The sequence below is a fragment of the Citrus clementina genome, unplaced genomic scaffold, assembly GCF_000493195.1.
Source record: "Citrus clementina cultivar Clemenules unplaced genomic scaffold, Citrus_clementina_v1.0 scaffold_5, whole genome shotgun sequence".
NCBI classification, from domain to species: Eukaryota; Viridiplantae; Streptophyta; class Magnoliopsida; order Sapindales; family Rutaceae; genus Citrus; species Citrus x clementina.
Genome location: NW_006262201.1, coordinates 42,254,491 through 42,281,215, shown reverse-complemented (window position 1 = coordinate 42,281,215; position 26,725 = coordinate 42,254,491). Strand labels below are relative to the sequence as shown.

The 26,725-nt window shown below is 34.2% G+C and overlaps 4 protein-coding genes across 6 annotated transcripts; all 4 read right to left on the bottom strand.

The window, feature by feature from the left end:
- Window positions 1–1,368: 1,368 nt before the first annotated feature.
- Window positions 1,369–4,293, bottom strand: LOC18041155 (RNA pseudouridine synthase 2, chloroplastic). The gene is made up of 7 exons (XM_024184339.1): window positions 3,875–4,293; window positions 3,612–3,755; window positions 3,075–3,299; window positions 2,785–2,987; window positions 2,110–2,188; window positions 1,739–1,914; window positions 1,369–1,647 (listed from the first exon to the last, which is right to left on the bottom strand). The coding sequence occupies exons 1-7, from the start codon at window positions 4,193–4,195 to the stop codon at window positions 1,530–1,532; spliced, it is 1,266 nt and encodes a 421-aa protein (XP_024040107.1). The 5' UTR covers window positions 4,196–4,293; the 3' UTR covers window positions 1,369–1,529.
- A 1,690-nt stretch (window positions 4,294–5,983) lies between these two features.
- Window positions 5,984–10,609, bottom strand: LOC18040988 (calcium-dependent protein kinase 29). Of its 2 annotated transcripts, XM_006435190.2 has the most exons (8): window positions 9,774–10,609; window positions 8,339–8,482; window positions 7,857–8,009; window positions 7,416–7,531; window positions 6,983–7,150; window positions 6,691–6,818; window positions 6,412–6,511; window positions 5,984–6,324 (listed from the first exon to the last, which is right to left on the bottom strand). In XM_006435190.2, the coding sequence occupies exons 1-8, from the start codon at window positions 10,453–10,455 to the stop codon at window positions 6,271–6,273; spliced, it is 1,545 nt and encodes a 514-aa protein (XP_006435253.1). In that variant the 5' UTR covers window positions 10,456–10,609; the 3' UTR covers window positions 5,984–6,270. The 2 variants fall into 2 exon arrangements, with proteins under 2 accessions (XP_006435253.1, XP_024040375.1); XM_024184607.1 differs by lacking the exon at window positions 8,339–8,482 and having other exon boundaries at window positions 5,985–6,324.
- Window positions 10,610–13,006: 2,397 nt separating this feature from the next.
- On the bottom strand, window positions 13,007–17,722 carry LOC18040987 (probable nucleoredoxin 2). Of its 2 annotated transcripts, XM_006435189.2 has the most exons (4): window positions 17,108–17,722; window positions 15,812–15,893; window positions 14,692–15,186; window positions 13,007–14,017 (listed from the first exon to the last, which is right to left on the bottom strand). In XM_006435189.2, the coding sequence occupies exons 1-4, from the start codon at window positions 17,212–17,214 to the stop codon at window positions 13,385–13,387; spliced, it is 1,317 nt and encodes a 438-aa protein (XP_006435252.1). In that variant the 5' UTR covers window positions 17,215–17,722; the 3' UTR covers window positions 13,007–13,384. The 2 variants fall into 2 exon arrangements, with proteins under 2 accessions (XP_006435252.1, XP_006435250.1); XM_006435187.2 differs by lacking the exon at window positions 15,812–15,893 and having other exon boundaries at window positions 17,108–17,717.
- Window positions 17,723–22,904: 5,182 nt separating this feature from the next.
- LOC18040986 (E3 ubiquitin-protein ligase ATL23) lies at window positions 22,905–23,405 on the bottom strand. The gene has a single exon (XM_006435185.2). The coding sequence runs from the start codon at window positions 23,403–23,405 to the stop codon at window positions 22,905–22,907; it is 501 nt and encodes a 166-aa protein (XP_006435248.1).
- Between the last annotated feature and the right edge of the window lie 3,320 nt (window positions 23,406–26,725).

Genomic DNA, 26,725 nt, shown 5'->3' with positions numbered 1-26,725 from the left:
GTGCCAAGTTTTTATTCTATTGAATCTCTAACTTGTTTAATCTTATATTTATTGAGTTTTTATTCATTATATTAATGATTTCTTACTTTAATATATCATTATCTTCAATGTTGAAGTCTTTTATTAATTGTTTAACTTTATTAAATTTTTTACTCATTTGATCTCCTAACTTTTTAATTTGTTTTATATTTTTTTTATTAAAATTATTAATTTCTAACATTTCATTTGCTTTTTCTATATCATTTATAAATAAATTTGGGTTTCCTAATTTATTTAATAAATATAGCGAAATTCAATTTAATTGATTATTTTCCCGCATGTCCGAATCATTGATCGGATCAGAGGATTAAAATCTTTCATAAGAAAATCCTCTTTGTATATAGCTAGAATATGGTATCGTTTGCTTTTTCTATTTCATTTACAAATAAATTTGGAACGTAAATTTATTTATAAATATAGTGAAATTCAATTTAATTGATTATTTTCCCGCATGTCTGAATTATTGATTGGATCAAATGATTAAAATTTTTCATAAGAAAATCCTCTTTGTATATAGTTAGAATGTGGTAACTTATTAGTTTATATATTTTGTAAAATTATTAGAGGTTCTAATGATTTATTCATTGTAACATCTTTCTAGTAATTTATTAGAGTCATAATATATTTATGACATTTAATATCTCTTATAATTCAAGATGCTAAATTTAGATTATATATATATATATAAGAAAAAAAAATCTAGTTTATTCTCAGGAGAGATAAGAAATTATAAATGCATGTGCAAATATATATTCAGAATTTATAAACCTTTATGAATATGATAATTATTTAGATCTTTATAAAAATATAGTAAAAACTTTTAAAAATTTTAAGAATAAATGTAGAAGAGATGGTTAACAAAATCATTTAGTTATACAAAATTAATGAGGACTTATTTGAAAAAATAAGTAAATATGTGATTCAAAACAAAATTTTTTGTAAAAAGCTATTACACCCATACCTCATTTTAGGTTAAAATTATTTTCATCCATTAGATTAAGAAATATCAAAATCTAACCACCCATATGCATTGGCTGTTTGTTACATATAATGTAACATAAGCTTTGCCTCTATTTAGATGTTAATACGGCAAATTTCAGAAAAGATCCTTAAAAATTACCCATTAGGAAAGTAGCTTGCGACTTTGCTTCTTGTGATTTTGTATTTTCACAAACACTTAGGAAAGTAGCTTGCGACTTTGCTTCTTGTGAAAGTTCTTATGCTGTCGTGTTTTTGTACTTGAGTTTTTACTGATAACAATTAAAAGAATATAAACAACTGACTTTTAAAGATTAACTATATATATATATATTATTATTCTTTTTTAAGCCGTTGACGCTTTGAACTCATAATTCATTCTTCTAGATTTTTTTGCAAAAGGTGGAAATAGCCCTACGTTCACGATTGATTCTGAAAATATTCACAATCATTGAACTCCAACTTGTGTTGTAAGCCACTTCCCAAGTAATTGAGAACAATATCTGAAGTAGCTAGTTTGATGATAACTTCTCTGTACCAATTTCCCGTAGCTGGCTCAAAATCTCGGCAAAATCTGCCGGTGGCGGACATGAAAATTGTATCTTTTCCCGTGTGTGTGGATGAGTGAACCTACAAAAGAATTGGTAACAAAACTTCTGTATAAAATGCTGGAGGCATGTACAAAAGGAAAACAGACACAGAGATGAGCTTTGTTCTTTACCCAAGAGCAACGGCATGGAGGCAAGGCCTCTGTAATCCAGAAACCAATTTCAAAACTTTTCCGTGGGAGCCGGGTGCAGTTCTGGGCTGAAGCAATGACTTGGCCATGTTCTTTGTCCCTCCGTACACTTCATCACCTAATAGAGGAATTCCCATGTATTTGGCATGTGCACGAATCTACTACAAAGATTGTAACCCAAGGATTGAATGTGAAACAAAAGAGTCAAGCCTTCAATAATTGGGGTTCACAGAGGTTTGATGAAGCAATATAACAGCTGGGTGAAAGTAAATTATGTGAAAAATGATAAGCAAACACATTCAAAACACTTTTATCATCCTTGGGATATAGAACAATTTGTAAAGCATGAGTACCTGATGAGTACGCCCAGTTTCCAATCTCCACTCCACCAACGCAGAACCACCACCAGCAAGAATTTCAATTACTTTATACCTGATAAAAGTTTAACCAAATTTAATAAACATGCATCATAACTTGGGAAAACATTTGGAATTCATCAACTCTTATGAACAAACTAATTTAAAACTGAAGAAACATAAAAGGAGTCTACATTGTAAATGTGATATCTTAAATGCACAAGTTGAAATGTAGGCAGGATACTTGGTAAGAAAAATCTTATCGAAGTAAATTTATAGAACACAAACAAGCACACATGCCCCATTTGGACCTACTTTCTATCGGTCTGAGTGTCCAAGTTTCACTATCGTAAATGTCAAAGGGGAAACTTGAACACTCAGACTGATAGATCCTAAGGATTAAATTCCATGCAACCATCATAGCAAAGCCAATGGAAGAATGCAAAACCACACTGTCATGATCCGACCAGATTGAAGTTGTTGGAATCCCTCCGCCATACTCTTTTCTCAATGGTTCATAGACTTCATACAGCATATACCTCACTCACTAGGTCTAAATACACTCAACTGTTAAGAACAACCAATACACTGGAAAAAGAAAATCCCAACTACCGTCAAGAATGCTACTTATTGCAAATATCAAACAGAAAAAGGTGAAGGACCATAAATCACCTACTAGCAGCATGGCGTGCCTGTCCGTGTTTATTTGATCCAGGTATAGCAGCCATACGAATCCTGTTGTTTGGATCACGACTAATTGGAACCTCAATACGGCCAGAAGATTGAGAGGGCACTCCAGATGTAAGACTAATGTACACTCTCTCAATAGTATGTAGCTTGAACTGTTCCGATAAATGAGCATGAGAGTGTTCGTCCTGCCATGGACATGCAATACAGAGGGCAACCTTAAATAGATTATGTTTTGCTTGTTAAAAGTGGTTACCAAATGGGGAAAAAATCACCTTTGCAACAACAAGCAATCCACTGGTGCCTTTGTCCAATCTGTGTACAATCCCAGGGCGAATGGATGCCCCGCTTATACTAGAACTGAACTCTTCATCATCAGAAATATCCTCTGCATCTGAAAAAGCTTCCTGATTTGAAGATGCAAGGGTCGGAAGACTGCAATGGTGAAGAATTCCATTTACAAGTGTGCCAGTAGCATTGCCTGGTGCAGGATGAACAACCTGATAAGAAACATAGAATGAAGGATACATTTGTAAGTGTCCGGTAAATATTCACTTCTATTAGTCAATTTTACTAACCCCTCACTCACACATATACTTGATAGCTAGTGATTTACAATAACTTAAAAATTGAAAGATAAGATACAGCAGCTCAATCCAAATTTCTATTCTGCCGAAGCTATGCCCACAACACCACAATCCTAAAAATACCTTTTTTTCCTTTTCGTTCTTTTTTTTTTTTTTGTGGGGGGGTGCCGTAGTGGTTGTTTATTTAGAAATAATAATAATAATAATAACAAAAATGATGCTCACCATGTGGGCAGGCTTGTTAACAACCAGTACATTATCATCTTCATAAACAATATCCAAAGGTATATCTTCAGCTTCAGCCCTTAAAGGTTGCAATTCCGAAATAGTGCAATTCACCATATCCCCACCCTTGACATTGTGTGAAACCTGATCAGTCAAGTCAACAATCATTTAATCAAAAATATTAAAAATCCACCAGCTTTCATTATAAATATTATAATAAAAATAATAATTGAAGGTAAGTCCAGAAAGAGAAGAAAAGAGACCTTACTGACAACTTGTCCATTGACAGAAACAAGGCCAGAACGGATACTTGATTGAACTCGAGCTCTACTAATTCCATCAATGCGAGAGGAGATCCAAGCGTCAAGCCTCAGCTTCCCCGCTTTCGTATCGACTGTTTCCTCTAATTGAACGCCGGCATAATTGGCGATGGGCTCTCGATTATTGCCGCCGCTAGAACTGGAAGAGCATCGAGCTCTGAGGATTTTGAAAACACCAAATGGGATTTTTGTTGGTGAAAATTGAAGACCTTTCGTGCAAGAAGCAGAGCCCCACGATGCAGAGTTAAGGGAGAGCATCGTCATTTTTTTTTTGTCGCCAATCTCCCAATCTTAATGGAATGTAAACAAAACGCGCTTATGTTGTAGACAGGAGAGTTTTAGACGTTTTTTAACGGGGTAAATTTCATCTTACCCCCTTATTAGATTAATAAATTTTAATTTACCTTCAAAAGTATGTAGTCAAACCATATAAGTCAAACCATATAACTTACCCCGTAGTTCAAACGATAGAAAGGGTAAAATTATATTTGTACATTATCTTCTCCAAGCATCATAGTGCCACAACATCCACGACAGCAGCTCACGGCGAAGTTTGGAGCCACATTTGACTACAGGCTTATTTGGAATGGCCGTGCACGACCATTAGCCACGGGCTTGCTTAGAATGGTCGCACACGGTCATAGTCTTTGCTTGGGATGGTGTTTGCTTGGCATGGCTGTGCACGGCCATGGATTTTGCCCGGCATGGTTGGGTTTTGCCGGGCAATGGACATGAGTTTTGCTAGACTGATTTGGATTAAAAGTGGTTGTGGAGTTGTTAAGTGTGTGAAAGAGGAAAGAAAAAACTGAACGAAGAAGAAGAAGAAGATGAATAGGGAATGGAACGAAAAAGATGAAGAAAAAAGAGAAATTTTTTCTTTTTTATAAATTTTGAGATTTTTATTTCAGAACTTATAATTTTTTATTAGGGTTATTATCATTTCATTACTTTTAAAATTGTCAACTATCAAATGACTACAATAAGTATTGTCTCCTATAATTTTTTTATTATATTTTTATAAAAATATCATTTTACTACTTTTTCATTGCAACTGTTAGTTGACCCGTTAGTTGACTAATTAGTTGATTAACAAACACCAATTTTACCCTTCATAATTAAATAATAATAATAAGATAAATTTGTAATCCATATATCATAATTCCAACAAAAAAAATTATGTTGGTATTTTATATCCATTTTAATAAATATATTATAAATCTATTTTGTAAATAAGTTTCAAGTTTTTTTTTAATCATGAAGGGTGAAATTGGTATTTTATTAGTCAACTAACTGGTCAACTAACAGTTATAACGGAAAAAATAGTAAAATGATATTTTTATAAGGATTTTGTTATGGTACATTCAATGTAACATAGAGGCTCCCTTTTTATAAAGATATAGTAGGAAAATGATAGAAGACAATACTTGTTGCAGTCATTTGATATTTTATAATTTTTAAAGTAGTGAAATGATAATAATCCTTTTTTATTAAATTTGATAATCTTCATGGATTGAGGGTGGGATTTTCTTTGTAACTGTGCATAAAAAGAGATTTTCAAGTGATTTTTGGTGGGGTTAACATGAAATTATGTATTATTGAGATTTTTTTTTCTCTAAAAAAGAGATTGAAGGGTGATTTTGTTAGTGATGCAGATAAAGTCTGAATTAATTTTATTTTAGAAACATTATGGTATAAGAGATATCTCTCTAACATAGGTAGAATAGTGAGATAATCTATTCTATAATTAATAAGGGTATTATCGTATTTCAATTGAGTCAAAATTGATCAATAGTTAAATTTAATAGATTTTAGGAGATAAATTAAAATTTTCAGACTTTTTGAGGATAAGTTAAAATAAATCAATCTAATAAAGAGATACCATGAAATTTACCCTTTTTAACGAGTCACTTCTTCATGTTTTTAATTTTTATATTATATAGTGGGGCTAGACTTCGATCGAATATATAAATAAATTTGTTAATTTTTGTTAATAAGGTTGGGGATAAAAATGCGCAAATGATAAATTGTTTTGAAATAATGTTATTTCCCAAAACAACAAGGGTTAATCTGATAATTCCGGTTCTCTTTTCTAAAATCCAAGACCTGTTTCCAAGGTAAGTAAATAGTAGGCACTACTAAAACTTGCCAGTTATTCTGAAAACCACCTTTGTGGCAAATTTAGTTTTTATTGACATGAAGAAGAAGGCATGGGCTGATATCAATGCGACGATACAGCTCAATTTACAGAACTTTTGAGAATGAGATTCTGCCAGCTACTGGCTTTATTATATATACTCGATATTAGCACTTGATTTTTTATCTTTGGTTTCCATCTGCATCTACGTCCCTTTTCTCATCATCGCCACAAATTCCTCATAGTTAATTCTGCCATCCTGCATTACAAAGTCCGGTCATAAGAAAATTATTGACGCACAAAAAAGAAATGATGCACAGCTCGAGTTCAATGAGGAGATAACTACTTTATCAGTGTCAACATCTTCAAGAATTTCATCTATAGTAGCCTCATCACCCATTCCGTATTGAGTCATAGCTTGTCTTAACTCCTCTCTTGTGATAAACCTGTTCAACACGATTCAAGTTGAATTACATTGATAATTGATTTTCCAAACTTTTGGATTGCAATAAAGATCTTACTAACTCAAAATTGCAATCGTTTGTTCATAAGAATCAAAGTAACTATAAGCAAACTGGTAATTTCCTCAAGAAGTAGGATGAAAGTTATATAATTGTACACTTACCCACTATCATCCTCGTCGAAGTACTTGAAAGCCTTGTACAGGTTTTCTTCCTTTTCAAGTTTATGCCGATGCATGGTAGCAGTAATGAATTCAGTGTAATCAATGGTCCCACTCTTGTCAACATCAGCCTGAAGAATGTAAAACAAGTTTGAACTTTTTCCTTGGGAATGGAAGGAACCATCAGCCAAGGCTTACGGCTTGAAGTTTAAAAGTAAATTGGTTCCAAGTGTTCATAAACATCTTGTTCCAGTAAGTACGCTGATAAGGAAATGAGATAGTTTAATGTTCTTACAGCTTCCATCAGCTGCCTAATTTCTGCTTCAGTAAGCTTAGATCCCAGCCGAGACAATCCATCTCTGAGTTCTTCACAGGTAATTGTACCACTTGCATCAGTGTCAATGTTGTTGAACATCTGTTTCAAGCCCTTGATTTCTTCTGTTGACAGGTTTTCTGCTATGACCTTCGGCAACCCAGTTTCCAGATCAGGTAAGCAGCCAAAACGAAAAAGGGAACAGAAAACAGACAATGAAATGCAAAAAAGCAGATAGCTTTAAGAAATCATTTGAAGATGCCAGAACTCGAGCACTGTAATAAATGAGAATCCAGGTTCTGATTTTAACTACCTATGCCTTTTGCAGTGGGGCCAGCCAAAAAGGAATGAGCAATAGGCTTTAATTAAGATATGCTATCTTTCAGCTGATATATTTACATATGTTAACTCATACCTTTAATGCAAGCTTCTTCATCTTGTTCATTGCTCTAAATTGCTTCATTCTAGTTAGAACAGCACTATCAATGGGTTTATCAGATGTTGCACCATCCTCCTTCAGCCATGGATGTTCTGGTTCACATGTATAGCATGAATAACATTAATTATTAGCAGAAAATAGTGTGCAATGCTAAGGATGGAGCCAAATTAATTACTATTGATAGATATCAGAATCCATCTATTTTATATCACCCTCATATACTACGTCCATAGAATTTGGGTGTGGCAGTACCTTAAATTCTTTCCAGAGCTGATGATCACACCTACAGTGAGATCAATCAACTAGGAAAATGTTATTTAAGCCACAACTTACTCAACATGCATCTCAAAATGAAACCATGGGATTGCTTTAAGATGGTTTGTGCTTTTTAATTTTAATTATTAACTATGTCCATACCAAGGGCTTCAGCAGCAGTTATTCGTTTCTTAGGATCCTTTGTCAACATTTTCCTGATCAGATCCTTTGCTTGACCTGATATGGAAGGCCATGGTGAGCTCTGTAAGTCGAGGTTACCTTCTAAAATTGCTTCAAATATGCCTTTCTCAGTCTCTGTAACAAAATTTAACCATGTACATGTCAGAGCTACAGAAGAAAATGATAAAAGTAAATAAATAAGCTATCAAGGCAAGATATTTGTTTCGGCATTAGCTTTTGGTAATTTCAAAGTCATGTCATCTGAATAAGGTTCCAAAATATTTGGAAAGAAGAAGGATTATTTGATCTATCAAATACTGCTAGTTCATCAAATGTACAACTATTTTATTAACACAATCCACCTGTATATTATTCATATATTTTCAGTTTCTACTTAGAACTCATGGGTATGAAACCAACTAAAACAAGGGGAAAAAAATAAAATAATTTTTTTTCCCACAAACCTGCCCAAAATGGAGGCACTCCGCTTAAAAGAATGTATAAAATGACCCCAGCACTCCAGACATCTATCTCCTTCCCATAGCGCTGATGCAACACCTCTGGGGCAACATAGTATGCACTTCCCACAATTTCCTTGTACACTTTCCCTAAAAATGAAGTAAAAGTTGTATTCAAGGATATGCTATTGATGATAACTGGGACCTTCTACATTGAAAAGTCAGGCATGGGAAGGACTAGGAGATGAATTCTACAAGAAATGAACTTCCTTCACTTCATTCACTTCGAGAAACAATGAAGTTACAAAAGGTGCAATGAGAATAGGTTGTATACTTGTATACATGAGATCTTGTGGGTTGAACCAGATTGCTCTGCTCTGGGTTACTTTTTAATCATCGAATTTATCATTTGAGAAGAAAAATCAGTAGGTCAATGTAATGAACAATGATTACTTAGGTATGGCAAACATAAAATTTCCATGTGCACAAACTGTGTAACAAATATCCAAAACTACAATATTAGATTGCAAAAATTTGCAGTCCATCATTGGACAGCATAGTGGAATTCATACTGTTAAAAACAGCAGCTTAATTATTGTCATATTGTTTATGTTTTCTTTATAAGAATTGTGATATTGTTCATATTAGATACAGCTTGAGTGTTAAGACTCCCATTTCCCTATTTCTTAACCAGTATGCAATCTCTAGCATTACTCTCATAGATTATGTTGATGGCGGTGTTAAGAGTGAAAACAACACTAATTGATGATCAATATCTCCATAGGTGAGTGGCCCAAAAATAGTGGGATCAAAAGTTATTCTCAGAGAGTTTTTAAATTAGAGCAATCACAAGAGGTTGTAGCAGTGTCATTGCTTTTAAAGAGTAATGTTATAGCTACAAACGCTTGTAGTGTAGAAGAGTTTGTAGCAATAATATTACTCTTTAAATTATGAAGCAAGTGCCTGGGTTAGTCAGATGATGTCATGAATCCATTATCTCTATTTTATTTCTTCTTATCATTTTCCTTTTTCATTGACTTGGTTGACCAGTACTTATCTTCATTGACTTGGCCATGTTGACCCACAACTGCGTCTACCCCAAAGTCCCTTTCAAGTGGCTACTGATGTGCATAACGTGTGCTTTTTCTTCTTTTCATACAAACACTTTAGGAAATATCAATTTTCTAACTCATGTGAATGTGATGTAAAGACAGACAAGTCCTGCCTAATAATGTTATAATGCTGTGGCTTTTTAATTAGTTTTTTTTTAAAATATTGTTTTTGAGTTAGTCTCTTCAATTGATTCTATCTATAGAGTCTTCACAATGCTAAAATCTGATAAATAAATAATACAAAAAAAATACAGTAAAAATTCAGAAATGATAAAAAGATAAGAACTTATTGATGAATTGAACTGAAGAGGAGGCAGAAGGAAACTAACCAGTCTCAATGAAGACAGAGAGGCCAAAATCAGTTGCTTTAATTGGGGAATCCTCCTCTTTACTCGCCAACAAGAAGTTCTCAGGCTTCAAGTCTCTATGGATAACGCCCATAAAATGACAAGCATGAACCACATTCACAATCTGGCGACAAATTTTAGCAGCTTCACGTTCAGAGTAAATCCCTTTAGCAATAATTCGATCGAAAAGCTCACCACCTGAACACAACTCCATTACCAAGTGAAGATTTTGCTTATCTTCATAAGCACCCTCAAATTCGACAATATTGGGTTGCCCAGTTAAATGCTGAAGTATCAAAATCTCTCTTCTAACATCCTCCATATCTTTGTCATACACAAGCTTACGCCTTGAAATGGACTTGCATGCATACTTTCTCCCTGTTGCTTTCTTAGTACAGAGATATGTGACACCAAACTGGCCTCTTCCTAATTCTTTATCAAGATCATAGATTGTGGTTATGTCAACATAAGGCTTGCCTAAAATGGGACCAATTTGTGAAGTTTGAGGAATTTGTTTTGAGAGAGCTGGTGGCCGCGATGAAGTTGGCCTGAAATCTTGTTGGGTTCTTCTGGGTAATGGCTGATAGCGATGGTGCGGTGACTCGTCAGAAGAAGAGGAAATTGGGATGTCATGCGAGCGGGATCTTGTGAAGCAGAGTCCCATTGAAAAAGGATGGTGATGATCAACCAAGATATTATTTTTCAGAATTAATTTTTGGGACAGGTGAGGTGGGTTTCAGTTTGGGGGACTTAAACGAGCAAATCGAGAGAGTATAAGGAGTTGGTTACCAGCTTTTCCTTATTCTTCAAGTACTTTTATATGTGCTTGGTGCTTTTCTTTTGCCCATTGCATGGTGCTGAGTATCGTTTTCATTTTTGGGATAAAACTATGTTGCAACGGTTGCAACATACCACAACTTTTTGTGGTTTAATTATATAGCAGTCCCTGATATTTTTACAAAATTCAAGAAAGAACTAGAGGTTTAAATATTTTGCATATGTTAGGATATACTAGTGTTTGAAAAGAATCTTTTAACTATTGTTGACACTTGATTCTTTACTGATGATAGCCGAAAGGAATGTATAGGAGGTAAAAATCAACTATCAAGCACTTAATTTATTACTATAAGAAATATGACTTTTAATGACAGCTAGTTTCCATCGCAAAAGACTGATTTTTATGCGCACAAGATAATGAAATATTAAATCAACATTGTGGAAATTTTTTGTGATGGTTTATTATCCTTCATTTAGAAAAAAAAATGCCACCTACATTTAAAAGAATACAGAGAAGCCAATAAATTTACCATTTAGTCACTTTTAATTAAGACTAAAATATTGTTAAAACATCTCACATGCACAGATATTCAAAAACAGAAAAAAAAATAGATCATTCTTAGGAAATATAAAGCTCAACAGCTTTTGAATTCTTTTTTTTAAAAAATCAATTAACTTTCTTTTATATTATTTTTCTAGTCTTTCTATATATATTTATTGGACCACATTTAGAAATTCAAAATGGCTCTTTCAAAATTTAAGGGCAATGTTGGTATTTTATATAAGCTAACAAGTTCTATGTACAAATAAACTAACACGTAAATTAATACTAAAAAAAGGTGATAATAAAATTTTGTAAAAGTAAAATAATAAAGTGTTATACCTTGGTACATTTTTTTACTTCTACACTTTTTATTTCACAAATTTCTTTAACAACTCATATTTTTAATGCGTATTCTATTTATTTATTCTATATTAAATATGTATTACATAAAAAATTTATTTAGGTGAGATTACATTGTTATTCTTACAATGTCACTCATTTTATGGTTAAGTACTTAAGTTAAGTCAATGGATCAAATTTTCAAAATTTTAAATAATATGATTCATATGTATAAATATTTTCAGACTTTTGACATTTATGATTTTGCAATAAACAATAGGGTTTGCAATGTTAATAACCATTTGAACAAAGACCAACTTTTCCATCAGATCTATTGGCTGACTCAGAAAAAGGACAAAGTTGTGATACCTTACAACCGTCGCAAGGTAGCTCAATTCTTATTATTATTATTATTATCTTTTTCACTTTTTTGTTTACATACGCTCAGAGACGAAAGAGTGAGCAAGTTGAACAGTTTGTACAAGCTTCCGCTGGTTTGTTGCTAACCTACCCTTTTGTTTCATTGGGCCTTTTTCTTTTTGATATTCCCAAAAAAGCCCAAGTACAGACATTTTTTTATGGTTATCTCATGCTTATGGCTATGGGTCTTCTCTAGTGGGACTAGAGTTTTCAAACCCCCAATTATTTTCTAAATCGAAATACCCTTCCTCTATTCCATAAGGCCTGCTATGGTTATAATTATTTGGGTTGATTTTGCTTATCAAGAACGCTGGATGTTTGGTTGGAATGCCATTTTATGGCTGCTTACAGTCGCAAGTTCTTTACATTGAACCACGTAAAATTGGAAAAAAAAACACACAGGTGAAGTAATCAAAGCAGAGTAGCCAAAAAATTATTTCATTTTTCATTTCTCACAAAGCAGTACACAATTAATAATTATTGGGATTGATTTTACTTATCAATGACGGTGGACTCGAGTTTTGTTGGAATGCGATTTTATGGCTGCTTACAGCCGCAAGTTCTTAACAATGAACCGAGTCAAATTGGGGGAAAAAAAAAGTAGAGTAATCAAAGCAGAGAAGCCAAAAAAAACTATTTCATTTTTCATTTCCCACAACAAAGCACTACACAATTAATGGTACGAATGATATAACCATTGTCCACTTAAAAGGTTTTTGAACGAATTTCAATTAAATTTGTATAAATCAGGAAATTTTAATATTATCTTATCAATTAATTTTATATTTTTCTGTAAAATAAAAATCCTTTTTACGTCGTTGGTAACCTTTTGAGTAGATAAATTATGATCGAAATCCTTACCTGTTCATAATATAGTATTTTGAATCAACTAGTAATTACAATCCTTTAGCATAAACTGCTAGACTAAGCAACAACCCGATTGAAAATAAATTTTAAAATACCTCTAAAGTATCATTTCAGTTATACAACAAATAAATAATATAATGACATGCCTATATCTATTTTAAAAAATCAACAAGCAAATGCCAAGTGGTAATATAAAAAAATTCAACTACACGTTGTTACATGAATTGAGATAACAAACACATGGATCCTGCAAATAAATTCATAGATATATTGATGGAATGCATCATTTATTGCAGAGAAGTGGTTGGTTTAGATCACCTGCCACTATGACAATACAAATTTTCAGGAACTTTTGCCTGTTTCTGATACATAGATTCCAATCGAATGGTCTATTACACGAAACAAATATAACAAGTAAATTAGCAGCATCCACAGTTTTAGCTACCAGTAAAACCACAAAACATGCCCACGGCCACAGGGGAAGGGAGGCAATCACACTATGACTATGAATGTAATATGCTAAATGAACAGACGAAATCCGACATTAATCCAGCCTTGAAGCTAGAAAGTAATATATTATACTTTATATCACCCAAATTAAGGTGCCCAGCAGGTCAATTAGGACAAGCAATTTGACACAAGAACGTCACCTCTGAATCATGGAGCCACGGTCCACAGCTCTAACACACTTGGGATGCACCTCATAGCCACATTCAAGACACTGGTAAGCCCAACCGGAGCCTTGCTCATCACAATCACAGCATATAAATGGCCCTCCCCCGGTACCCTCTGAAACCAAATTAAGCTCGTGTCTATGTCCTATGTGAAACTCTGATCGCGGCAAGTTCTTAGCCTCTTCCTCCATTTGTTTCTCCAGAAACTCCAATTTGGCCTCTGTGAACGGATATGCATTTTCTTGATACAAATTAATCAGGTTTCTACCTTGTTTGGTGACAGTTTTACCTTCGGGACCGATGATCACCAAACAAGGAATGCCTTGCACATCAAAGTATTTAGTAAGCTCTTTGATTGTTGGATCTCCAAACGGCAATGCCAGCCATGGCATGGTACCGAAGTAAGATTCGAAGGATGTTTGATCACGATCAGTCGACACAAATACCACTTCAAAATCCTCAAGTGCATCTCCTTTTTCCACCAGATTTTGCTTTATTTTCTGGTAGATGGAGAGCAACTTAGGCATGAATTTCTCACATGGAATGCACCATCTGGCTGAGAAATAAAGCCCAACCGTTTTACCCACCAGGGAAGATACGGGTACCTACACAATAAAAGCATGCACAATTATATTATATTTCGTGCTTAATTTTCTACTTAATTACACCAATTACAAAATTTCAAGGTTCAAAATTAACCAATTACTAGACTAAAAATTATATTTAATTTAGTGAATCTATCAGAAGGCAGCTTGTCAGGATCATGACTACTGTCCTATCTGTCACATGAGATAATGAGCCATTTGTCCATATCATTGTATAAAGTAATCAACAAGTGATGATGCAAGAAAAGATAGGGAAGTGTATGCTGTCTACATATAAATAATGAGGTGAAAAAATAAAAGAGGGAACTCTTTCTTATCCACACATTGGCTTTATTTGGAAGTGGCTTCAAAGGAGCAAGGCATAGACAAACACGTTTTACTTGTTCAAAAATGAGACACACATGCAATGGACCTAAGTATTGGAATAAAAAACAATCATGTATGCAAAAACAAATTTTGCCCAACTCGCGACAAGAATTTATTACTTGTCTAGACATTTAAAGGATTGATGTCTATATATACATATAATTAGAAATTACTCTGGTCTACTGTTCTGAACTTTTTCAAAATTTAAAAAAATCACTAAGCCATATGATGTAACAATTTTTTTCAAATTTAAAAAAAAAATCTAAAATTGTGTACTAGATGAGCACTTTAGACTTAATAGTACATACCTTTTCATCAGGAGGGTGACCCAAAAGATAGCCTCTGTCGTGGTTTGTTAATAAATTAATTAAAGTTTGGCGTTCGTGCTTCTCTTTTTCTTCCTTTTGCAATTCCTCAAGCTTCTCTTTAGTAAATGGGAAAGCTCTGATCCCATACTTGTAAATGAGCTCAACTCCATCATGCAATGTTGCATCATCTTTATCATCATAAGGTTGCAACACAACCAAGCAAGGAATGCCTTCGATGTCAAATTTTCGGTTCAAGGCCTTCTTTGTTTCCAAATCCGAATATGGAACTGCTAGCCATGGCATGCATGCACGGTAGTTGTTGAAGGCATTCAAGTCTTCATCAGATGACACAAAGACAACCTCAAAATCGGATCCATTGTTCCTCAGCTCTTCGTAAACGTCAACAAGAACTCCGGTGAAGTTTCCACACGGCGGATACCAGTTAGCTGAGAAGTAAAGGGCTGTGACCTTGCCTTCAAGATCAGAGACTTTCACCTGCAATAAGAGTAATTAACCAATTCACAGCGGGGCATTTTAGCTACGGTAAACTGAGGTAACTTGTTAAACATTGTATATTTCTTTAAAGGATGAAAATCCTATTCACATTCCACAAAATTAAAGTTGTGAGCCAAGAAAATGATGTACCGCCTACAGCGTTAGCTATGGTGATATTTATGAAACGACAAGTGTCATGCCAGCTTGGTTTTTTCTGAAAGTGGGAACCCGTGCTGATTAAGACTTCATATTTTGCACGTATATTACTAGCTTTGTGACAACTAGCATCTTTGTAAATAAGCCCCATCACCTTACAAAAGGGACCCCTCTCCCTACAATAACAACGGCCAGAACAAGGCAAACAGTACAATATTTTGTAACGAGGCTTTGGTCATTTGTTGGGTAGCCAACAAGATAAGAACAGTGGAAAACTGTACTTTATAATATACTTATCTATGATCATTCACTTTTAGTGAAATATAATATTCTAATCTATTTTCAGGTTCACCCGAGTATTACTAGAAAAATCTGCATAAAACAAAAAGGAAATCTATCTACACTCGTCAAAATTTGAGTCCCTGAAATAGAACACATTTCACCATGATAGGAGGAGAGTATAAGTTACCTCCTCGCCAATTTCCTTGGTGGAAGTCATTCTCCTTCTTAGTTGTTGCACGTACCATTGGGACAGTGACATAATTAAGAATCTTTCAAGGGAATAGAATTAGGTTTCAATGTTACGAGATATAACTAGAGGTTGATTGTTAGCAGCAAAGCAATTTCATTAAAAAAATATATTAAAGAGATCAGCAAATTGAATCAGGACCCAAACAATGCACTAGACATGGAACAGTACATTTAGCTGCTAGTTCAAGGAAAAGACATCCTATGTCTTGCCGTGTTTTCATAATGGAGCTTTCTCTTGAGAACACACATCTTTTACCAATTAATCTTATTACTATATAGAGTTGAAAAATTCAAATTAAAGAAGCAATTTTACACACACACACACATATGAACAAATAGTAGGAAAGGATAATACTTTAGCTATATAGATGTACTAAGTTTAAAGATGATAAACCGTTGAATGAAATCAATTGTCACACATAAAATATAATATTAATAAAACTATGTCGCTGAAACATGAGCTGAGTCTTCCAGTGAATATTTACCAACGGAGCATAGTTCGTATACACCAATGATACACCGAAGTTTGGTTAACTTTCAAGTAAATTCAGACCCACCATCAAGTTTATGGAACAAAACCAAAGAAGATCAATGTTGCGGGACCATGACGACAAAATTATATCGAACGCCAAAACCCTCAATATCAGTCGCAAAATAGGCTCTAATTCAATATTTAAATAAGGTTTATACTCGGTTTAATCACAAGGTTTGATTTGTATCAAACTCTGCACCGTATATCATCAGATAATTTATGAAATATTTTGATAGATAATATTTAATAACAAGTAAAATATTATGGCAATAATAGAGTTCCGGAATATTCAGATCAATATCGTTTTTTTTTTCTTTTTATCCTAAAAGAAAACTCGATTCTTGTAAGAGGAAGTTCCTTTGATAAACTCCTATTTTTCACATGTTCCACAAGATTTTAAGGGGAAAAAAAGCCATTAGCTGAGTAGAAAATATTTTCTGTGTATAGGCAAAAAGTGAGACTCTATGCATGGTTTTTCATGTAATTTTCTTATATATATATATATATAAAGGAAAATAACGCAACTCAAACAGACATCAGAAAAGACTTTCTCCCTCTCAAAAGCCAGTGCATGGGTTTTCAAAAAACAAAAGAAAAGAAGCTATTATATTTTAATGTATCTATTTATATATATATATTTTTTTTCATTGCAAGTGAGCATATGGGCTAGCCAGAGAAGAAACAAGAGAGAAGAAAAAGAACCTGAGTGCCATGTTGATTGAGAAGATAGTCACGATCTTTAGAGGCCAAGAGGCTTGAAAATCTTGATGAGGTTGAGATCTTCTGATGCTCAGAGATAGAGCTTCCATTTGTCGTCATCAGCTGCTCCTCGTCTTCCTCCAACCTCACTTCATTTCTCATCACTCTCCTTTTTTTTTTTAATTTTATTTTTTTCTCTCTTTTTTTCTTTTTCCAATTTCTCTCTCGATGTATTACAAAAAGATTAACACTGTCCCAGCTCAAATGCTGCTGCTGCTGCTTTTTGATGTTGTTGATGTTATGGTAAAATAATATTCCTCAGAAGGAAGGAACCGTATTCTTTGTAATGATGCTGATTCATCGCCCATCAAGGCACTCACACGTAGCACTCATATGGCAACCACTACTGCCCTACTCCTAGTCTCCATCACCTTTAATGCTCCTTCACCTCCTTCCAATTTCAGACGGACATATTATTGACTCTCTTTTTACAAGTCAACGCCACTAAATCAATGACTGCCACGTGTATGATTACTGTTGAATGTTACTGGTGCGGGATGTACCACTGTAGCAAAGGTCCCGTGCTGTCATAAAAGACTTTGCCGGGGACACCTGTCTGGCTGTCTCACTCTCAGACTCTTTCCCCCATTTTTTGTATTTTTTTCTTTTTTCCTTTTCTCTTTCTCTTGAAATTCCTTTTTTCCCGAAAAATATGAGCGCAGCAGCGTAAAAGTCACACATATCACAAGAAAGAAAATGAAAGGATTTTTTTTTGGTGGGATGATCCAACGGCGTTGACGAAGACACCATAGAGTTTCTCTTTGTGGAGCAATTACAAGTGTCGCTCTAGATATATACGGCGACTTGTCCATTTTTAGCTGCCTGCAAATTTTCCAATCTCCACTACTTACGACGTTTATGGAGCTTTTCTTTGGTGGGCCCGCATTTTAGTAGTTCGTCAGGCCGAAATGTGACATAAATTTGGAGTTTTGGTCGCGTCATGTGTTAAAACTTAAAAAGAGGAGTGCCTGTGACTTGCCGTTTGTGTCAATACATGCTTATATATATGATCTTAAAATTCAAAAAAGTAAAAGAATCATTTATAATTTCAAGTAAAAGAGATTTGAAGGGCGGTGTTAATAAGTGACAATGTCATTCCCGTTCGTAATTTGGTGACAAATCACCATTCTTTAGGCTTTATCCGCCGAAATTTACTGTTGTTCTTGTCCCCTTTTGGTCTGCTTTAATCATGATTAATTTACATCCTAATTTCACTGGGATTAAAAAAATATATCTTGATTATTTTGACAAACATTAATAGTATAAACAACAGGTCGCCGAAGATTCTTTTGAAATTTAGGTCGTCGTCTGATATAAATATTTAAATAGATTAATGAAAAGTTCAATTTGCAACCCAACAGTTTATTTAAAATATATGTAAATTATAAAATTGTTGAGCGGCGTGCGTAATGAGTTATCTCTTTCTTTTTTTCTTTTTTTTTTTCTGGAATGAAATCATTACCAAATAAAAAATTGTATCATTAAATGAGGGCTAGAAACGGATAAAGTAAACCTATCGTATAATTCATGGCAATTATAAGGACAGAGACCCTCCTAAGAAGCTATAGAGAATTGAGAATTCTAACAACAAAAATGCTGTCTTCATCCTACATCTCAAAGAGGGAGGCACTTAATAAATGAAACCAGGAAACAAATTTTTTTCAAAAATTTGAGAAAATCCAACTTCGAACTCAATAATAATAGTTTATAAATCAATAAAGAAATCAACATTTAAGAGGTCTGAAAGAGGCGGCCGAAATTGGCAAAAAAAAAATTAAAGCTTTTGCATAAGAAGCACGAAATACTTCAAAGAGTTCATCGAACTTGACGTGACGCAAGAAAGCCATTCGGAAAAAAGAAAGAAAGAAAGGAAAAAAGAAAAAAGAAAAAGCAACGAATTTCTGGAGCTAATATAATTAGATGCTTAATTGCTTATCGTTGAAGAACACGTGTAAAACTGAGAGGACATGTGTCACATGCTGCATCCATGGTTGTTGGATTACTTCAATAACTTCATTATTCGAATCCAAACAATGGGGCCCAGCAATAAAGGTCCCTCGTCACAACTCGCAAGCACCAAATTCCACGTGTCCTACACGACTCCGCATCGAAGCAAGCAAAAAAGCCAAAAGCAGCCCTCTTTTAATGAAAGTTCGTGACCTCAACGCCAGCAAGGAAGCCGTGCGTTGTGCGTTTGTAAATCTGACACGTGGATTCATCGTACAGTGTTCGGTGCCACGCCGGCACTATTTAAAGTTTGTGTCATTAAAGGTTGGCGAACGCGAGCTCTCACGGTTCCACTTTAATACAGAAATCGGGCAATAACTTTGACACCCCCCCCCCCCCCAAAAAGATTTATGTTTTCAGAAATCATACATTTTCACTTTTAAATTAATTAGCGTTTAGATTGACTTTTTACTATATTTAACACAATACTATATGTCAGCTTTTGTTAATATAAGAGGGTTAAATATGACATTTTAAAAGTTAAAGAGATAAGTGTCATAATGAATTTTGAATATAGGTTGTTTCATACCTGCATTTGAGAGGTGAATCCATAATTTTATCTTCCTTAGTAAAATACTTTTCGTACGTGTCTCCTGATAATCGACTCGAGTGGGGGAATGCGATAAGAAGAAAAGTCAAAAGTTTGCTGATTCGGGAACTTTTATCGGACAATGAAGTTGAAGAGCAGACTGAAGAATTTTATTTATTGGGGTCATTTGTTGCGTGACACTTGGGACTCTTTTCCAAATTAAAAGTAAAAAGGGGGTGCTCAGATCCGTGAATCAGTGAAAATGAAGAAAACCGAACGTTTTGAATTTTGACGGAGGAGGCGCACTGCTTACTACTATGTAAATAGCTTTTCTCTTTTTTTCTTTTTTTTGTATAATGGATTTAATTTAATTCACAACTAACGTGGATTGTTAATTCCAAATTAATTGACTAAGAAAATAGTTGCAACATCTTTAATATCGATGTAAGAATAAAGGATTTGGCTAACTTGTAAATGACCAAGTTGCCTTCGACTTTGGACCGAACAGCTTACGGTAATTATACCTGCAAACAGTTGTATGCTGTCTCAATCTGGGATAGGACATATCCCAAATAATAATAATAATAAAATAAATAAATAAATAAATTACTAGGACAATTTAACAAATGAGATCAATAGATAAATAAAAGGACAGAAGATTGTCACAAGGAGTGACCGATATGGCAACTAATTAAAGTTTATCTAAGAAAATGTTGTAATTATAAAATAAGAACTGATAAGTTGTAGTAAATATGATTTTTAAATTATATTTATTTACAAAAATTACAAAAATATTATAGATTTTTTATCGTATGAGTTTGAGGTTAAATAAACTTTACTTTCAAATTATAACAGTTAATGTTTATCAAATACTTTAATATTGTAACTTTTAAATCGTAATTACCCAACCTCAATAGAAAAAAGAGCCTTAGCCCGCATCTGGTGTAAAATCAAATCCCAATATTTTTTAAAAATATTATATTTTAATTACCTATTAAAAATTTATGAGTGGAAATTTTATTGAATGATATAGACATGCCACATAAGCAGTTATGTCATTTGGGATATGTTTTGGGATTACGATTTAGGATGTGTATTATTATTATTATCATCATCGGCAAAAATATTCAAAGAATCTAATTTTATTTTACAAGTTTGTCCCAAAAAGGGAGGGGGGGGGGGGGGAAGAACCCCCTTCTATCATCGAGAGTAAACTTGAGTAAACAAAGAAATTTTTTTGTCAATTTGATACTTATATGATTATCAAGCAAACTAATTGTCATTGAAATGAATTAATCATTGAAATATCAACAAATGAGTTCCAACTACTATATGTTATTCATCTATTAAATAATAAATTTTATAGTTGACAAAATTAATATTTTATGATCCACTGAATAAAGTTGGGACTCAATTATTATGATTCTTAATAATCCTCGTTAAGTTAATGCAGTATTGCACTACGAGTGAAGTGGAGCTCCTTGTACTCTGAAATGGGCCACTGAAACGCACTAAATTCATTGGGCTCTGTGTTGTATTCTCATTGTAAGGCAGATCGTGGGGGCTTATGAGGCGATCGTACTTTTGAATTTGCCAAACAATATCCATCAGTAAGTGTAAGTCAAAACTTATCCATTTGAAAAATAATTTGAGAGCACCAAGTACAATTTATCTTACTCGAATAGTCGAATCTGACGATCATAGGCATATTAAGAAAAAGAAATTGAAAAAGAAATCCCAGAGAGTTAAAGTTAGATGTCCCTTGCTTACTTTTTCACATTTCATCTTCCATTTGTAGATCTCACTTTCACATTAAATCACACACTTGGCTAACCCCCGCTGCGCTGGCTTCAGAAACCAACCATATTTTTATGGTATCTGGAAAAATGATTTTGACAAGAAATAATATAAAGTGGTTAATGATGATCAGATTGTTCATCCATTTATTAAGTTGATAATGGCTGCAGAAGCAGATACAGCTTGCCACACGCAATATGATGAGAAAGGGAAAAAGTTGGTTAATGGATTTTGGCAATTCATGCATGCGGGCCTCCACAATTGAAATATATAAAGGCACCATGATTATAATGGATTTTAGCTGTTTGCCAATGAAACTACAGAAAAAAAAAAGGTTGAACCTTTTTTTTTTTCCTAAATTGTCATATTAATCCAATGAAAAAGTGGAACTTTTTGTATAGAAAAAATGATAGAGGTAACATTTGAATGGGACCATGGCATATGAATTAAATTTGGTTAATTGAGCATTACAGTCACCAGCTCTCTCGCACATACTATATAATCTTTAATCAAGCAGCAGGACAGCACGACATGCATTTGAGTCCTGTGAAAATGCTATATTTTTTGAAAACCATTCATTAGTTCACATGGAACGAATCCAATACTCATAATATGCACGTGTTATATTGTAATTCTATTCAGTTCCAGCTACAAATTTGTAGTGGTTTTAGGGTGGGGTGAGCGTGGAGGAGTAAAACACTTGCTTGCACGCGACCCTACATCTGTGCCTGCGGCCTGTGGCCATGCTGAATGCCCCGAAACCGAAGCTGCCCACTTTCCACTCCCAACAGTTGATGCACCGCCAGCAGCTTTGCCACCGCTTTCCTTTTCCCATGCATTGCATTAGGGACTGTATGGTAATTTTCAATGTGTTCAAGTAATCACAACAGCAACCGCATTAGGCCATTAACGCAAACTGGGCGCTCGCGTTTTACACTTTTACTTATACATTAACCCCACATTCAACGTACAAGGAAGGGAAGGGACTCACTTCCCCACCACCACGACCGTGATGAAGTTTGATCCCTCGTGTCGCGATCGAAAATGCGTCTTAATCTAATCCGACGGTCCACATTCAACAAAGTATGACTACCCCTGATGGATTTTCCCTTAAGTTTCTCCAAGACTACGCTAACTATTACACGTGTACATTGCCGACCCCTTTACTATTTGTTTCTGTCACCTTTATTCTCCTTCTTCTTCCACACCGGAAAATGATTAGACAAAGGAAGGGAAAAAAAAAAAAAAAAAAAACAAATCGATATTTCCATCAAGCTATACATGAATGGAATCATGTTTTGATTCATTCACAAGTAGACAGAATTCACAAAAAAAAAAAAAAAAAAAAAAGATACAAAAGAGAAAACTGATGAAATTGAATATAAATATTAATTGTAAAACTAATTACTAGCAGGGATTGTCGCTTTCTAAAGCATTAAAGAAGTGAGAGTCAAGCTTGGCTCTACAAACAGGACAAACCGAGTGCTTGGAAAGCCAAGAATCAGCGCACTGGAGATGAAAGCCGTGATTGCAACCGGGAACCAGTCGAGCCGGTTGCTCACTCTCGACCTCGTCGAGACACACAGCGCACTCCGTCCCCATCACCAGTTCCTTCCCAGAAATCTTGGGCAATTTGTCCAGTTCAGATGCTGACAAGCCTCCCTCCGCCGCAGCCTTAACCGGCAGCCGGACATCACCGTTATTATCATTATCATTACTAGCGCACCAAAGCAGAGATAAGTAAACGATAAACACAAGACTCATGCCAGCGCAGGGTAAGAAGAGAGCTAAGATGACTGAGACGATCATGGTGGGGTTATTATTTGGAATATTATTATCGGAGGTGATGTTTAAGGTGGGTGATGGTGATGGAGAAACACAGGGTGCGTATTGTACACCATGGCGCATAGTAGTGTTTTATCTCGGATTACTTATTCTGATTTCTCTCTGGGAAAGTGGGCGGGTTTTTGGTGGGTTTCTGGGTAATGGTTATCTTGGCTTTGCTTTGGCAACGGCTATATGCCTATATGAGAAAAAGGAATAATTGAGTTTGGTGGCCGAGAAGAAATGGGCTAAAATAGTAAAACTGATGCTGACGCATACGTTATATTCTTTGTGTGCCACTGGGCAATGCCCTTTTGATTGACAAATGAGCGCATCTGATCTGATGCAGTGAACCTGTGGGCCGTTGCCTGTTGAAGATGGTGCCTTGGTGCTGGAATTTTCATCTTTTTGGAGATTGCAGACCAGTTTTTGCCCATAGATTTTGCCAATATCCACTAAGCAGAGAATGGACCTGGCTACTTGGATGGTCATCAAGAAAACATTATACAATTATTAGAAGTTAGAATCTGGTTCTATATTATTGAACTTAAGACACAGGTTCTAAGTTAAGCATAAAGAATCTGAGGTCGTGTGGAACAGGTTCCACCATTCTGAAGGAAGCCCTCACTGAGAACACGCTTGTCCATAACTAAAATACATCGCCAATCTGTGTGAACCTTTCGTCAAGATCAAATCATCATATCTACTATCACAACTATCGGCATCTAATACCTGAAAATTAAGAATGTCAAATAATTGCATCTCCTGCTAGAAGCATGTGCATACAAGCATTTGGTTTGTATGTCATTTGCTCAATCATGTTATATGCCTCTTTCAACCTTCCAGCACCGCCCAGAGGAGTCACCGTGCAAGTATAATGTGCCACCAATCAGGCAGTCACCATGGCTTCATTCCCATACTCTTTAGACATTATATTAACATAATTGCAGCCTTCATCTGTTAGGCCAGCCCGGCTGCATGCAGAGAATATAAAAACAGAGCTGATAAAATCAGGCTTCAGTCCACTTCTTTAAATCAAATTAAACATCTCCATAGCTTCTTTGCCTCTTTAGCCTTTCCGCATTGCATATCCCCCTATTATAGCATTCAATAAACCAAGTTTTTGGAGGGCATCGTCCCCCCACCCAAAAAAAAAGGCCGAGATACGTACATACCAAAGCACTAGACACAAACATCGTTGGACAATCCAATTCTGATGGAAGAGCAAAGGACAACCCTTCCATGCATCAATGCTGCAACACTTCCAGAGGCTGGTGACAAGCAAGTGTATAATAACCTTGTTTGGCCTCAATCCCACATGCATCAATGCTCCAAAGGTCCGACGCCTCGATAGCTTTCCCATTTTGGGAGCAGCCAGCAATCATTGGGGTCCATGACACAATAGTCAATTCCATCCCACTTCATCAAACACTTCCAACAAGTTCCACGTAGAAGCACACTTTCCATACATATCACGAAGAGAATTAACAACCCACAGACCCATTTGTCCTGCCCTAGACCCTGCTTAGTGACATTGGCATGAATCTCGAACCCAACTTTCTAATTCTCCAAGTCCCTCACTGCAGAAAGAACACTAGAAACACTATCCCCATGAGGTTTAAATCCTTCCCAGCGCGTCCCTTGAAACATAAACACAGCCTCTTCACCTCTCGATAATATCCACTGTGATTAAACCCGCAATCATACCATTCCAAGACACTAAATTAGATTCCACTCCCATTCATCCATTTCGTTAAAGAGCTTTATCGCTTCATTAACGCAACCCTGTCTTAACCTACAAGCAGAGTACTGAATGAAATCACACCCCTTTCAGGCAATCTATCAAACAGATTATGGCATAATTCGTCATCCATTTCTTTAAAGCGCTTTATCGCTTCATTAACACAACCTTGTCACGCACAACCTGCAAGCAGAGTACTGAATGAGATCACATCCCGTTCAGGCAATCTACCAAATAGTTTATGGGCATAATTCACATGCTAACTTAATAAGAGACGAAAGAGATGAAAGTAATTTAAAAGAAGAAAACTCATTGAGAACAAAAATAGAAGGTTATACAAATACTGTCACCATATTCTCTAACAAATATTTTCGTTAGAGTCGTTTGGCCGGGTGATTTTGGAGTGCTTTTTAAATAATTTTATTTATATTATGAAAAATATTATTTAGATTAAAAAAGATTACACAAAATAAATAGAATGAGATACATGTTAAAAGGTAAAATTAATCAAATGAATAAATTTATCTTTTAATAAGATATTTTTTTATTTTTTAGTGATTATGTGTATTTTCTTTATATAATTTTATGTACAAATAACATTACTCCTATCTATTGATAATTTGAATTCAAGTAAAAAGAGAAGAACAATAAAATCTAAAAAAAATGAATTAAAAATTTATTCTCTTTCAAAAAAAAAATATCATTACTTTCTCATTACACTCTTTCATTACTATTTTTCTTTTTAAAGTCATAAAACCTGCAACAAGCCATTTTAAAAATATTTGTTTAATATGACTTATCTAATGGTCATAAATACATATTTAATCTCATTAGCTCTTTTCAAATTTTTTGTTATTTTTTAGGTAGAACTTTTGAAAATTAAATAAACTATTTTTCCATTATTAGCAAAAACTCAAATATTTGATTTTTTGGAGTAGAGGTTGATTTTTTTTTAAATGCTAAAATATCTAAATATCATTTACTTATTTGACAATTTCATTTTATTTATTTTATAATATAACTTTTGAAAAATTACATACTAAAATAATTTTATAATTTTTAATAAAAACGCTTATTAACAACCAAACAACTAAAATTTTCTTAGTTAAAACTTTACATGTAAAAGCTCCACCAATGAAAAGTTCGGAAGCTGTATTTGAAAGTTTATATAATAATAATAAGTATTTATTTAATTATATAAATCTTTTTTTATATTTTATTGTTGCTTTTTTTTAAGCAGAACTTTTAAAAACTAAATAAGTCAAGAGCTCAAATTTTGAACTCTTTAGGTTGAATTTTTTTTAAATATTAAAATATTTAAAATATCTTTTTACTTATTTAATAATTTTATTTCATTCGTTTCATAATATAATATTAAAAATTTAACCTATGAAAATAATTTTATAATTGTTAATAAAAATTATCATTAACAACTAAACTACTAAATTTTTTAAATAAAAAATTGGCATATAAAATTTCTACTTAAATTAATTTTTATTTAAAAATATATATATATATAGCGGACAGAAGCCTAAGTCATATCATATAACAAAGCCACGCCACTTTGAGGGCGACTCAAAAGGCAAGTAGATACACAATGTACAATTCTTCAAAGAAAAGGCCAAAAACAAAATGTACAAGCGATAAAGCACGTCTAGATGTG